The following is a 15,044-nucleotide window of genomic DNA, read 5'->3' as shown; positions in this document are numbered from 1 at the left end:
TCTTTGTGTTCTGTTTTGATGCAGGGATTAAACCTAGGGCCCTTGAGTGTGCTAGGCAAGGGCTATCACAGAATTAGCTATATCCTTGGTCCTTCTCTCTATTCTGAGTCTTTAATTCTTGATTCTTCTAGACTATTGTAAATTCTTAAAATGTTTTCTTTTCTTCTATGCCTCCAATCTCTTCTATAGGCATTTTTCTCAAGCTTTTTTTCTAGTTTATATCCGGAATTTGAAAATTTCTTGTGTTATAATTTTCATGATATCCTTCTTAATTTCTGAATTGTACTTGTTTCGTAGTTTACATCTCTCCTGAGTGTTTCAGATACAGAGCTCAGATCCTGCTGTTAGAAGTTGGAATCTACGAAGGAAGTTCAAATATGTTATTTTAAGTGTATAACAGGAGTAGGAATGATACCAAGGTGGAAGCAGAGACTGTGCTTTTGTTTCCCTGCCACCAGACCTGAATAGCCACACAAAACTATATTAATTACAACGCTGTTTGGCTCTGGCATATTCCTAGCTAACTCTTGAATCTTAAATTAACCAATTTCTACTAATCTGTGTATATATCACCACGAGGCTGTGGCTTACCGGTAAGGTTCTGATGGTGTCTTTCTCATTGGGCAGTTACACAGCTTCCCTGTAGTCTGCCTTCTCTCTTTCTATATCTCTGCCTGGCTTTCCTCTGCTAAGCCATTGGCCGGAACGGCTTTATTAAGTGGGGTGAACACGGTGTTTTGAGACAGAGGCAGGGAACTGAAGAGAGCAGTGAGCATTTACCGTGGCTGATCTGCATGGGTGGGGAGAAGCAGCAGGTGAGAAAACTTCATAGGTTCGAAAGTAAATTTGGAAGATGTTTATGATATGGAAGGAATTTTTGTGTATTAATTGTATGTGTTTCCACTTTGCTAAATTTGGTAGCTTACACACATGAACCATCTCTGAAAAGACTGAAAAGAAATAGTTTTTTTTAGGTCTTTTTCTTGTTTGGGTTTATATTGGTGCTTTTTAATTTCTCTTTTTTAAGAACCTGGTTTTAGAGCAGATACGCTCTGAAGTTCTTTTGTGCTCCAGTGTCCAAGGTCTTCCTTTTTCCCAGCTGTGATGGGGTTAGCATGTGGGAGAAGGATCTGACCCAAGCCTCAGTCTGACATCATAAACTGGAGGTGGTTGGGAGCTGTGGCAGCTAAGGATGTCCCAAACCCCCTTCCTAGGATGCTCTCTAGGAAGTGGAGATGTCACCCCACTTAAACTTTCAAACAGGAAATCCCTTTATCCTACCTTGCTTTTTATTGCTGTAATTTATTGATCTTAAAATACTGCATAACAGACTTCTCTTGGGTCAAAGAGAGATCCTAGAGCTCCCCTGCTCCACTTGAAGGAGCCCTGTGGGGCCAGGTGCTGAGGGGAGCCTCCTTGTATCCTGCCTATCTTTTTCTCCAGGGGCCCCAGGTTGGGTTCCATCCCGTCTGCAAGTACCTCCAGAAGCATATCAATTTCATTTAATTGGAGTTGGAAGAGGGATCTTGCCCTACTTTTCCACCTTTCCCAGAGCAGGGGAGGGTGCGGGCACATTGAACTCACTTCTCTAGTTTGAGTGTTGAGGTTGGAGCTGCTGCTGAGCAGCCTTCCAGTGTCACAGAGGAGTCATTACCCAGGACTGACCTCTCAATTCAGAAGCTTGCAGTCTTTATGTACAGAGATGAGAAACTATTGTTTTATGATCTATTCATTAAAAGTTTGATTGAAAACTAAAATAACTTTCATTTAATTGTTGATTTTTTTCTACCTAGTTGTAATGTGATTATAGAATATAATTTTTGTGAAACCAATCCTTTAGTATTTGTTATTCATCTTTTTGACTTTCTTATAGTTTAATTATGTTTTTCTTTGACATGGAGTCTCGCTGTGTAACCAGGTTATCATCTGACTGTCCACGTAGACCAGGGTTGCCTTGAAATTCGAGCGCTCTTGCTTCAGCCTCCTACATCCTTGCACTGCAGACATGCCAGTATTGCTGGCAATAGTTTTGTTTCTGTTTCCTGTAATATATGTTATTAAGCAATGTTTAGTGTTGCTTAGTTGAATTTCATGCTAATGGAATGATCATGCATCCCTGTGCTGCTTGTCCTTCCTGTCTCAGCTGGGGACTGGAGTGTGTCTCTTCTAGGTTCCCGTGTTGGAGCTCCAACTCCAGTGGAATGGTATCTGCGGACTGGAAAAGTATTGAGTTTAGATGAGGGCATGAGAGTGGGCCCGTGGGCCCTCTTGTGGGGCTAGTGTCTTCCTAAGGGGCTGGAGAGCGAGCTTCTGCCCTCTTTCTTTGCTGCATGAGGACAGAGAGAACTGCTGGTATCTTGATTTTGGACTTGTAGCCCCCAGACCTGTCAAAAATAAACAGTTCTACGTAGGCTATCCAGTCTGCCTCTTGCTGTTGTGACAGATTGAATCAAGGCTCTTTTATTTTTCCCATTATGATTTGGAAATTTAATGTTTAAGGATAAGAATATGTTACAGTTTATCTGTTCTGTGAATGGAGGATATTTGGATTATTTCAGCTTTTAAAAAGGTCATTTTATAAGTGTTTTCCTGTTGGACATATTAAGAGTTTGTTATATATATGTATGTCATTGTTGATAGTTGTTTCTGACCTCAAAGGTTGATTTCATAGGGGTTAGAAGAGTATAAGGAGTAAAAGTGTTGATGAATCAAACTTGTGAAATGCTAGTGCCCTTTACCCTCACACTGGTGGGCTGAGAGTTTCTGTGCTTTGAATTTTTGTGCTATTTCATGCCTATTCTAGTGTGGCTCCTTGGAGTGTTGCCATTGTTACTTTAACTAAATGTCACTGGATTACTTTGAGGCTTAGCATCTTTATATTGTTTATGAACCATCTTATTTCCTTTCTTGTGAAGTTTCTGTTCATGATTTTGCTTACATTTTGAATGACTTGGGAAAGTAGCTCTTTTTTACTGGGATAGGAATTGCTTGGTTGAGTTTAGAAAATATCTACTGAGCCAATTCTTGGTTTGGGATCTGGTCTACATAAAGATGAATAAGGTGGACTCATTACCTTAATCTGTATTCTACCAAGGTTCAATTTACCTGTAAACTCAAGTTTCTGTATTGTCCCTGCACTAAATATACTTACTATAGTTCCATGAGTTACCTAACGTTACTTCCCTGTTTACTTTAGCCATTTGTAAAGCAGCGTCTTTGACTAGCTGATACCTACTTTCCTTTTTCACCAGTGTGTCTGAGTGTTGTTTCTCATTCAGTTTTGAAGGTAGAAATAAGTTACTTTCATTGTAGTGGTAAACTGTAATAAGGCTCCCCACCCACACTTTTATCTAACAATGTTGGGTTTTGCCTCTGTAGTTTGAATCTAATTCCCAAGATCCTTCTCCCCCCCCCTTTTTTTCAGATTACAATTACTATCTTTTCAAAATATCTTAAAATGCTGTTAAAACTGCAAACTCAGTCCTAATGCGTGTGAATTATTCTTTCTCAGAGTGAAGATACGCAACAGCAGATCATCAGGGAGACTTTCCATTTGGTGTCTAAGCGAGATGAGAATGTGTGTAATTTCCTAGAAGGAGGGTTGTAAGTAGAGCTTTTTGTGGGTATTTCTGATTTCCAGTGTGGTGAAAGTATGTACTTGATGAAAATCCTTCATTATAATTCATTAAATTCGGTGAATTAATTGCTATCACTGTTAGGCATAACTCTAATTTGTAGACTTTTTAAGATACTCAGTCTTTCTAAAAATTTTCCCCTCCCAGCCTTAGTCCTTTCACCCAGTTTCTTGTGCATTTTATATTTACTGACATAAAAGTATAGCCTTAAAATATTTTACTTATGAGATCACAGTGTTTACTTGCATGTTGTGTTTTTTGCTTAATACTTTGTAAAATTTTGCCTGTAAATTCATCTGGAGAAATAGAACTTACCTAGCAAAGGTGCTGACTGCCAGCCCTGATGACCTGAATGTGATCCCTAGGACCCACATTAGGAGAGAACTTGTTCCCACAAGTTGTCATTTGTTGTATGTGCATCCACATACACAAATAAGTGTAATACATTTTTAAAAATTCTGGGAGATCATTCTTTCTAATGGGTGTATTATTCCTAGTTTGAATGCACATAAAATTTCAGATCATATGCTTTATTTTATTATAAACAAAGTCAAAGTCTACTTTACAAATATCTATGAATCTAATATATTCCTAGTATAAATTCAACTAGTAGATGTTTCTGTTTTTAAAATGAAAAAATTAGCTTGAAAACTAAATAAATACTGTAGATATTTATTTTTTCTTTTTCGTTGTTTGCAGCACTGAGAATCAGACCCAAGGCTTTGTGCTTGCTAGGCAAGTGCTTTCCTGCTCATGCTCATCCAAAGCTCTAAGTAAATCCTTTAAAATGAATGGATTCTATTGACAGCAGTTTACCTCAAAATATTTTCTTCCGCAGTTATATAATTAGTACACTTAATATGTTCTTATTGAGAATTAAAACTAAGTATCAGGAAAGTCACATGAATGATAAGATGCATATTGTAATAAAAAGATCAGGGCAACAGAACCCATTTTTGTCTGAGCATATTTTTTTTAATCATGTGGAAAGTTTATTTGCATTTTAAAAAGTTATATCATGCTGTACTTAAACATGTAATACATATTTATGATGTGTAGATTTTGGTGTTAAGCTCCTCCAGACTCTCTCTAACTTAATGACCAGGGCAGCCGCTTGTTCTGCTTTTGTTTAACCTCTGTAGGAATCTGGTTGTCTTTGCCATAGCCATTGCTTCTCTCTTATCTTCTTACCCATCTCACAGGCGTCTCACCTCCCACAGGCGCAGGGTATTACACATGGTAGATATAAAGAGGGCCCTGTTTGGACGGAAATTAGGCTTTGAAATTGACATTCTTCCCTAACCATATAAAAACGGAAAGCAGTTACTTACTGTGCCAGAGATGAAGCTGTTCATCCATCCTCATTCTAGTTTTGATCCTGGTTAGCCAGTTCCCTTGGTCAGATTGTTCAAATTCTCGGAACTTCGTTTTCTCCTCTAAAATGAAATATTAGGTCTAAGAAGATGTCAAAAATTGGAAACTTATGTTTATAAAATTTTACATTCTGCATTTCACCTCTGTACTGTATACTTTTTAGTCCGCTTGACGCAAACTAGAGTCATCAGAGAGGAGATATTGAGAAAATGCCTCCATAAGATTCAGCAGAAAGTCGTTTTTTTTCATTAGTGGTCAGTGTGGGAGGCCCAGCCCACTGTGGGTGGTGCCATCCCTGGGCTGTGGTCCTGGACTCTATAACACATCAGCCTGAGCAGGCCTTTTGCCGCAAACCAGTAATCAGCCAAGGCCCCTGTACCAGCTCCTGCCTCCAGGATCCTACCCTGTTTGAGTTCCTGTCCTGATTTCCTTCAGTGATGGACTGCTATGTGGAAATGTAAACCAAGTTAACCCTTTCTTCCCCAGCTTGACTTTTGGTCATGGTGTTTCATCATAGCGATAGAAACCCTGACTAAGACAACTTATACAATAACTTGTATAGTATTAGACTTGTTTAAAGTGAAATTATGTTTTTCAAGGCCAATTATGTTCTTGCTTTGCACAGGTCCTTAGTTTCTCTAAGCATTAATCTAATTTGTAACACATTTTCAGAAGTATGGTCTTTTAAAGCAAAACAAAAGACAACTTACAGTAAAATAGCTGATGTGTTTATTTTGCCCTTTCAGGGAATAATTTGTAACTGTTGTCATAAGCAATGTCAGAATGTTCAAAGTGTACAGACAGACTTTTAAATTAAATCCTCTCTGGAAAAGTAACCTAGCATACTAAGAATTCTCCCCTGGAAATCTCCCCTCCCCCATATAATTTGTTTTTGCTCTTACAGGACAAGGAAGTAGTATGTACTTAAAAGTTGTTTCTATAGAGCTTGCAAGTTTAGTGTTATATTTATGGACTAAGAAAAATGTCATACCATATTTGTGGATACTCTCTTAATTTTGATTGTGTATAACCTTGTTTTAAATCATGTTAATGTGGAAGTGGTCTTGAGAAGGTGAATTTGGTATTATAAACTTGACTATTATACAGTTAAAGTGTATTTGGAAAAATAGAAGATGCCTCAGATAATTCCTAAATTATTCTTTTAAAAATGCTAAATTCTAGTCATATGAATAAAAGAATTTAGTGAAAGAATTGAGCATTCATTAGCCCAGTGTTCTTACATTTAGATTTAAGAGCAGTGTTTTTGGAGAGCATCTTGATGCTAAGTCTGTCTAAAACTTAAGAAATACTCTTTTTTTTTCCCTAGCTGATAATCAGTCTTAAGCTGTGTATTTTACTGTGACCTATGAAGTTATATCTTGTAAGCATTTGCACATGCTTTGTGATCTGGTTTGCCTGTTCCTTCAGCCTCATTGTTGACTAACCTATTCTTCTCTACTGGCCTCATGTCTCCCTGAAAGTGCATATTGTCGTGACAAAAAGCCCTTTTCAGCCATTGCTACCTGACTCCAAGGTGCTCCTCTCTTCATTGTTCCGTGGCTTACCCTATTGGTTAGATGTCAGTCTAAATGTTTCTCTCTCTCTCTCTCTCTCTCTCTCTCTCTCTCTCTCTCTCTGTCTCTCTCAATGTCCGTTCTGAAGTGGGAAGCTCATGGATGTGCTAGACCTGCCCTGGTTCTCTGTGTGGCACCTTCCCCTACCTGTTGACTTTCTCGTCTCTTTACCTGCTATCAGTGCCTGACATACCACACTTAACTCAGTGAATACTTTAATGAATAATTAACTAAAATTAAGTACTGGCTTTTTTTTTTTACTTGACATTTCTGAAGAAAATTGCTGTCTTAATCTACTTAGCTTCTGAAGATTACTTGAACGCTATGCCATTGTTACATTCTGTTTTACAAAAGGTCTTAACAAATGCCATTTTGCTTGAACTAATGAAATGTTCTGCATTTTGTTCTCCACCATTTTAATTACTTTGTTTTGTCATTTAGATTAATCGGAGGCTCTGACAACAAGCTGATTTATAGACATTATGCAACACTATATTTTGTCTTCTGTGTGGATTCCTCAGAAAGTGAACTTGGCATTTTAGACCTAATTCAAGTAAGTTAACAGTTACATCTTAGCTACCTTTAATTAGTTATTTTGATTATATTTTTGTAAACTTAAGATTCAAACTCTATAAAATGATGGTTTGCTTGATAAGTGTTCCATAGTTATCAGGTGGGTATGCTGTCACAAATTACCTGACATAAATCATTTTAGGGGAAGTATTTATTTTGGCTCAGAGTTCTGAAGTTTCAGTCTGCCAGCTGCTCCATCCCATTGCATGATGTCATGGCAAAGCAGTAGCGTAGCGGAAGAGCATGGCAGAGGAGTGCTGTTGTCTGCGTGGCAGTTGGGAAGCAAAAGGGCCAGGGACAAGATGAACATTTCAAAGAGACCTCCAGGGGCCCCTTTCCTCCAGCTAGGTTCCACCTCTTGGTAGACTGTTCAGCTATGAACTTGTAAGTAGATTATTTCATCTAGAAAGACAGTACCCTCATGATCCAGTTCAAACCATATTAAGGGATGGAGAAACTAATCTGTTTAGGACTAATTACAACTAATTTCGTCATGCCTTTTCTGTTCGTGTGAGTTACTACAAGGAGCCCAAGACTCTGAGTCTTTCTGCATATGTCCAAATCTGACCCTGAAGTCTTAACTCACCCAGGCTTCTGAAAAGCTTTTGTAGTGTGTCCATAGAACTGAAGGTTATTCATAAGAAAACTGAAGTTTTGAACCTCATCTGTTAATACTTCTTTGATGCTTTAAATTAAATCTTGCTTTTTTATTACTGCCTTCAACTTGGAACAGGTTGTATGTGTGTGCTTGTGTGTGTGCGTGTGCCTGTGTGCGTGTGCCTGTGTATGTGCATGTGTGCTTTTTTCATTTTATTGAGCCTAGAGATGTATTTCTTCCAGCGTATTTCCTTCTCTAGATTTCATCTCCTATTATTAGACTAGCCTGAATTTAGTCGTTTTCATCTCTTTACATCTCCCATGCCTTGGGGATTTTGTCAGCAACTGTCAAGGCTTTGCGATTGTCCTCCATTTGCAAGCTAAGTTGCTAGGTTGGCCTGCAGTATAAAGAATGGCAGCAAAAGGCGAGACGTAGACTGCTTGCATTACTAACAGCAGAAGCATTATCCGGAAAACACCCCGGTCCGCACTAACAATTACTAACAGCAGAAGCATTATCCGGAAAACACCCCGGTCTGCACTAACAATTGCCTGCACCAGTTCTCGTCTCAGAGGATGCTGTGAAGGAGCCAGGTGATGCCTGCGCCCCAGTAACTCATCACATGGGTGGGAGACCCCAGACTTGGGAGCTGACTTTCTTTATAATGGGTAAATCATGTCTGCTCTGGGGAGAATGAGATTCTCTTTAAGGGAAAAAGTAAACTTATCGTTTGCTGTGGAGGAAGGCACTATTTTTCCAAGACTGTTTGTCAGTGTGAAAGATTTCAAAAGATAGTCCTAGACACAGATAGCAATCACCTCTGTTCACAGGATTGTACAAACCTAAAATCTGTAGACTTTTCAGAGTTGCTTCTTACTCACTAGTATTCAGTACAGGACTGCATGTGTGAAAGTTCTTGGGGACTGGGTTTTCACGTACAACATTCCACAGCCTTATATCTTCAGACCTGGAACCACACTTCTTCAGAGTGCCTTCTGCCCCAGCTTTCTGTTCATGTGTAGGCCTCATTTTTAGACAACTGCAAATCAGTCTGTCCTCTCAGTCTCGGTTTCTTCTCTCAGCTGCCTTCGTATCTTTCCATGTTTCTGTGTCCCTCTGCTTTTAACATCTGGCGTGTTCTTCACTTTCCCTAATCCTGCCTGGGTCTTGCTTATCTTTATTCAGTTTAGATTCCATGGAGAGTCACAGTACGCATAGCCTTCTGTGCACTTCATTCCCAGCCTGTGCTAATACACTTGAAAGATTTTTTTTTTAAAGATTTATTTATTTATTATGTATACAACATTCTGCCTCGATGTATGCCCACACGCCAGAGCAGGGTGCCAGATCTCAGTACAGAGGGTTGTGAGCCACCATGTGGTTGCTGGGAATTGAACTCAGGACCTCTGGAAGAGCAGCCAGTGCTCTTAACCTCTGAGCCATCTCTCCAGCCCCCCGACTTGGAAGATGTTGAAGAAAAGCACAATGCTATTTACTGCTCACTTTAGACTGCTGATCTCGGGAAGTCCTTAGTACTGACCACTAGTCAAGTTCATCTGTGGTCCACTTTTTCACCCTGACATCACTTCCTCTAAACTAGCAAGACCTCACTTCCTAGAGCACTAACAAGACTGAAGCAGTCAGAAGAGAATGTTGGCCAGCTCTTGCTGTCCACCTGCCTGTCCGTTGTGTGTTCTGTAGAGGCTGCTGCACTCACGGTGCTCCTAGCTGAGGACCCAGGCTGTTGTAGTCTTCACTTCCTGTCCTCCAGCACCCCCACACCTCTTCTAAATCATTCCCGCAGCCAGCACCGTGCTCTCCCACCTCTACTCCCCTTCTGTCACTGACATTATTTCTTTCTCTCCTTTGACAACGAAATACGTAGTTATAAAAATATATCTGGAACCCTTTTTGCTCTCTTGCACCATTGTTGCTGAATTGCAAGGTTCTTAGCAGTCTTCCTCTGTCTGATTCAGTTTGCTCACTCGTGATGAGTACTTTCTCTACTCGATTTTGCGGGTAGTGTTCTTCCCTGGTTTTTGTTAGCTGCCTCCTTAGTTACTTCATTGTGGCCGCATCGTCTCACCTGCCTCTAGTCGCTGATGATGTCCTAGGGTCCTGTCTTGAGTGTCTGCTCTTTTTGTTGCTTTATTCCTTTGCTAACTCATTTTATCCAAATACTATCTATATGTTGGTGGTACCAAATTTAATCTTTAGCCCAGAGCTTTTCTTTGAATAAATAACTTTGAAGCCCAATTTCTTTCTGGACTTCTCCTTTTGGGTATTATATAAAGATCTCAAACTTCCTCTGTCCCACTCTGAGGTAGATCTGACATCTGTATTTCCTATGGATTTTGTCTTATTGTTAGCAACAACTTTACTCTTCCAGTGCGGTAGTCGGAACCTGAGTATTTTCTTGTCCTTAGGTCTCACTCTCTGCACCCTGCCTCCATCTTAGGCGAATCCTTGCCTGACCACTTACTACCTTCTTAGCTGTTACCACTTGGTCCAGGCCTCCACAATTAATCTGTATTCTGGCCGTTTCCTGGCTGTTCTCCCTGCTTCTGCTGTTTTGGGTCCTCACTTGGTGCATCAGTCTGAAGCCATTGCAGTATGCCACATCTCATACCTTTTATCCTCGACTCTCCATAATAACCTCCCGGAGAAATGTGCCACATTTGCACATCTGTCATAGGCTACCAGGAGCCTGTGTGTTCTACCCCGCCCCCCATTGCTTATCTTCCTTCTGTCTCCGTCTCACGTGCTTAGCCTCTTACTGATCTAACAAGCAGACTTCTACTTCAGACTTTGTACTTGCTGGCTTCTGTGCCTGGAATGTTCTTTCATTTGGTACCCACTTGGCTGGCTCTATATCATTCTTCCAGATTTTGACCCAGATACTACCTTTTCAGTATGGAAATCTCTGGCTATGCTTTCTAAATTTTCCTCTACATTTCTAACATACATCTGTATTTTTCTTTTCCTTAGCACATGTTACCATTTTATATGCCGTATGGTTGACATACTTTGTTAATCATTTACTGCGAATAGAATAAAAGCTCTATGGAAGCCTAGAGGTTATGTTATTTATTGACTTATCTACCAGAACTGTATATTGCATTGCATTATTATCGTTGATTTATCTCATACAAGGAATAGTAGGTCTTCAAGAAATAATTGTTTGATGAATGAATTTAATGTCCATGTACAGTATACAATATAAAATAATTGACAATAAAGCCTAAAGTTTAATTAGAATAGTTATACTGAAAATTACCAAAATAAAATATAGCTATGACTACATATTATTGACATTTTCTTATCTGAGTTTTGCTTGCTGTGTTAATTTATGAGAATCATTAAGACACACACACACACACACACATTTATGTATTTTCAGTTCATATGCAATCCCATCTCTAAAAACTAAAGAAAGAAGAAGAAAAGCAAACTACCTTTAAAAATGTAGTTGTGGGCCAGAGAGTGGGTAAAAGCACTTTCCATGCAGGCCTGCTGGACAAAACCCACACAGTAGCAAGATCCATCTCCATCAAATTGTCCTCTAACCCCACATACCCGTGTGGGCACGCAGGCTGACACACACTAGTAAATAATTCTTAAAAATTTAAATGTAATTGTTACAAGTAATTGTCTTGGGTGAAGATTATCAAGAGGAAATACACAGAATTTTTTGTTTCCTATCTGAAGAGTACACATAGATGTGGCATCAGTAAATTGAAAGCTGGGGGAAGCTACATGTAAAAAGATTTTTTTGTCAATTGAGTTATGGTTTTTAAGTCTATAGGAAGGAAATATTCCTTGATTTTAAATGAGAAATTACTAAGCAGAAAACTTAAGTAATAAATTCTAAATGACCAAGCTTAGAAATATAAGTGGTAAGACTAAAGCTTTTGGTGTAATTGTTAGTAAGTAAAAACAATAAATGATAGTGGAGGTATTGGTGTATCACTTTTCTCTTAAACCTGTAATTCTGTTCTGTTCTGTTTGTTTTGTTGGTTGGTTTTTTTGTTTGTCTGTTTGTTTTTTTAAGACAGGATCTCATTATGTAGTCCTGGCTGGCCTCATGCTTAGTAGGTAGGTCAGGCTGGTATTGAAGTCACAGAGAGCCGTCTGCCTTTGCCTCATGAGTGCTGAGATTAAAGGTGTGTACTACCATACTTGACAAGTGTGTAATTCTTTTTTGTTTGTCCTGAGATGTATTTTATTTTTATGTATATGTCTGTGTATGTGCGTATGAGTACCCAAGGAAGCCAAGAAAGTGTTGGAGCACCTGGAACTGGAGTCACAGGCAGTTGTGATCTGCCTAATGTGGATTCTGAGAGAGCCTTAAGTGTTCTTAACTGCTGATCTATTGCTCTGGCTCCCAAATCTATAATTTCTTACACAGGTTTTTGAGTATCAGTTACTCAAAAGCACAAAGTAATCATGGTAAGCATTTGCTATATGTCTGTTTATTCTTTCTTTCCTCATTCCTTTCTTCCTAAATTGGTGGTGTTGTTGAAAAATGATAATTTTAAGATAAACATACAATAAATGAGGTACAATCCTAATTAGTCTTAATAATAAAAACCCAGAGTCAGATATTGGGGTAAAAGCTGAAAGATCAGAGAAGTAAAGGAGCGGCCACAATCACCTCTCACTTCTGACTCCTCAGACTGAAAAGGCCGAGCTCCTGTCTACACCCTGCCTTACCACCTCCTCTCTCTGCTTCATCATATCACTTTCTGTGTCCTGTCTGTACAGACCTCCAGACTTCTATGGTTAACTTGTGGCTAGCTCCACCCTCTGATTTTCGGGCAAGTTTTATTTGTCAGAACACGAACAAAATATCACAACATTTCCCCCTTTTTTGTCTAAAAAGGGGTTATAACTAACAGAAAAATTATGTGTAATAAGTATAATAACTATATATATACAAACATACACAGATTAGAGCCTGAGACTCTTAATCTCAGGGTCATGGGTTCAAGTTCCATGTTGGGCACCATTTGTAACCCGACATTTCTCTCCTGCCCGTCAGTTCCTGAATAACCACTCAGAGGCTTAATATTAATTATAAATCATTGGCCGATGGCTCAGGCTTATTAGTAGCTAGCTCTTATATTTAAATTAACCCATTTCTATTAATCTAAGTATTGCCACATGTCCATAGTGTTACCAGTCTGGCATGTTTTACCTTGGATATCTGAATAGCATCTCCCAGACTCTGCCTTTCTCTTGTATCTCTGCTTGGATTTCCTGCCTAGCTCTATCCTGCCTTGCCATAGGCCAACGCAGCTTTATTTATCAATCAATAAGAGCAACACATATTTACAGTGTACAGAAAGACATCCCACAGCAGATAAGGTTGAATATAATTTAAAAATAATATTTAAAGCTTTAAGCAGAGACTTTAAAGAAAGTTTGAGCCTGCAATAACCAACTTAAAATCCTTGGTTATTTGTCCTTTTATCTCTGAGAACCACTAAAGAATCACTATTTTGTTTCCCTGTATACTTTCCTAGAAAAGAAGGAGAAGACAAGTTTTTTGTTTTATATGGCTTGGTAACAGAGAAGGAATGATCTGGACTATATATTGCATTGCCTTCTGAGTTCATTATGACACTTACAAATTTATTTGATATACAGTTATAGCTTTATTTTAAAACTTTGTGTCTCTGAAGAAAGTAATTTTCTGTTTCTTTATTGGCTGTCCCTGACTGAAGAGAATGGTAGAGACATGCTACATTAAAGTTCTGATTTTTAATGAATGGTTATAGTAGCCATTCCTTAGAGTCTCTAGAGTTAAAAAAAAGAGAAAGAACTCCTTTAAAATTCAGTCTACTTTATTGAGAAAGATTAAAATGATTTGAATTTACTTAGAAGTAAAGTACTCCGTGCTCTATGCCTTAGGCCTTGATTCTCGATGTTGTGACACATGTACAGGACAGCTGTTACGTCTCGGAAGGAGTTAGAGGAGGGGCTGCCAGAGAACAAGACTCGTGCATCAGAACTGAAGGAGAAGGAAAATGTCGATTGTGTTTTACTAATGTTTTTAACTTTATTTCTCAAACAATAGTAACTTTAGTGGTGGTAGTAGTTGAATTGTGTGTGTGTGTGTGTGTGTGTGTGTGTATGTGTGTGTGATTAAACTCAGAGCCTTACATGTTCCACTCTGATAATTTGTTTTGATATTATATGAAATGCAGAAAAGAGTATTTCAGGAGAGTCATATCATTTTGCGTGCTATAAAAGCAGACTCAGAGGAGCTGGTGAGATGGCTTAGCAGTTAAAAGGCGCTCTTGCGGAGTTTTCAGTTCAGTTCCTAGCACCCACCTTCACTGTCACACACCTGCCTGTAGCTGTAAGTGGAACTTTCTTAACCCAGCCAGCTGTTTCCAAATACCTGGTGACTGCTTCCCAAATTACCACACAGTGGAGGCTTACTATAAATTATAAATACTCAACCAATAGCTCAGGCTTATTACTAACCAGCTCACACTTTTTAAGTTAACCCATATTCCTTATTTACACTGTCATGTGGTGGTGGTATTAGCATGGCACATTCATCTCTTGCTCCCTCTGCATATGGATTGTGACTCCTAACTCCAGCTCTTCTCCTTCCCATCGTCTTTAGTCACCCTGCCTACTGGCTACTGACCAGTCAGCATTTTATTAAACCTATCCAAGTGACAAATGTTTACAGTGTACAAGAGAATTATCCCACAGCAGGTAATTCTACCTCAAAGGGGTCCAACATCCTCTTTTTGCTTCCTGAGGCACCCACACAGGAGATACACACTCATACAGATACCCATGAATGTACAAAAATAAAAAATAAAAATCTCTAAAAAACCTAGAGCTATTTTTATAAGACTTTTAGCATATTACGCATCAACTTACTGTGTTACCAAAAAAAGAAAAGGTTTTTAATTTATCTAACACGTAGTAAGTCTGTCATTACCTTGAACGTGTTCGTTTCTTTGCTCTTGGTTACCAGTTGTTTTATTGCTTAAAAGGGAGTGCTAACTGTGTGAGCCAGTTGCCATGAAAACACGGTCGAGTGGACAAAGATGATTGAGGAGCTCATCATGTTTGCTTCTGTTTCATCAAACAGCTATTCACAGCTTATTTAGAACTGATTTTATTGATTGTTTTCACCCTCTGGTTGTGAGACTACAACTCTAATGTAAAAAATTAAAAGTGGAAAATGGAAAACTTGTTCTTGCATGTTCCATAGAGAATAAAGAAAATGTCAACTTATCTCTAAGTATATATTTGTAATTTTCT

The 15,044-nt window shown here is 38.8% G+C and overlaps 1 protein-coding gene across 3 annotated transcripts in view; it reads left to right on the top strand.

Annotated features, from left to right (window-relative positions):
• Window positions 1-15,044, top strand: part of Ap3s1 (adaptor related protein complex 3 subunit sigma 1) — a 46,737-nt gene that overhangs the window by 7,713 nt on the left and 23,980 nt on the right. For all 3 annotated transcript variants that reach the window (XM_057788843.1, XM_057788845.1, XM_057788846.1), the window contains exons 2-3: window positions 3,512-3,603; window positions 7,025-7,136. In XM_057788843.1, coding sequence (XP_057644826.1) covers window positions 3,512-3,603; window positions 7,025-7,136 — 204 coding nt within the window. The remainder of the gene's footprint in view (window positions 1-3,511; window positions 3,604-7,024; window positions 7,137-15,044) is intronic.

Source organism: Chionomys nivalis, chromosome 14 (assembly GCF_950005125.1).
Source record: "Chionomys nivalis chromosome 14, mChiNiv1.1, whole genome shotgun sequence".
NCBI classification, from domain to species: domain Eukaryota; kingdom Metazoa; phylum Chordata; class Mammalia; order Rodentia; family Cricetidae; genus Chionomys; species Chionomys nivalis.
Note: the sequence above shows the minus strand (reverse complement) of the source record. Positions and strands in the feature narration are given on the sequence as shown.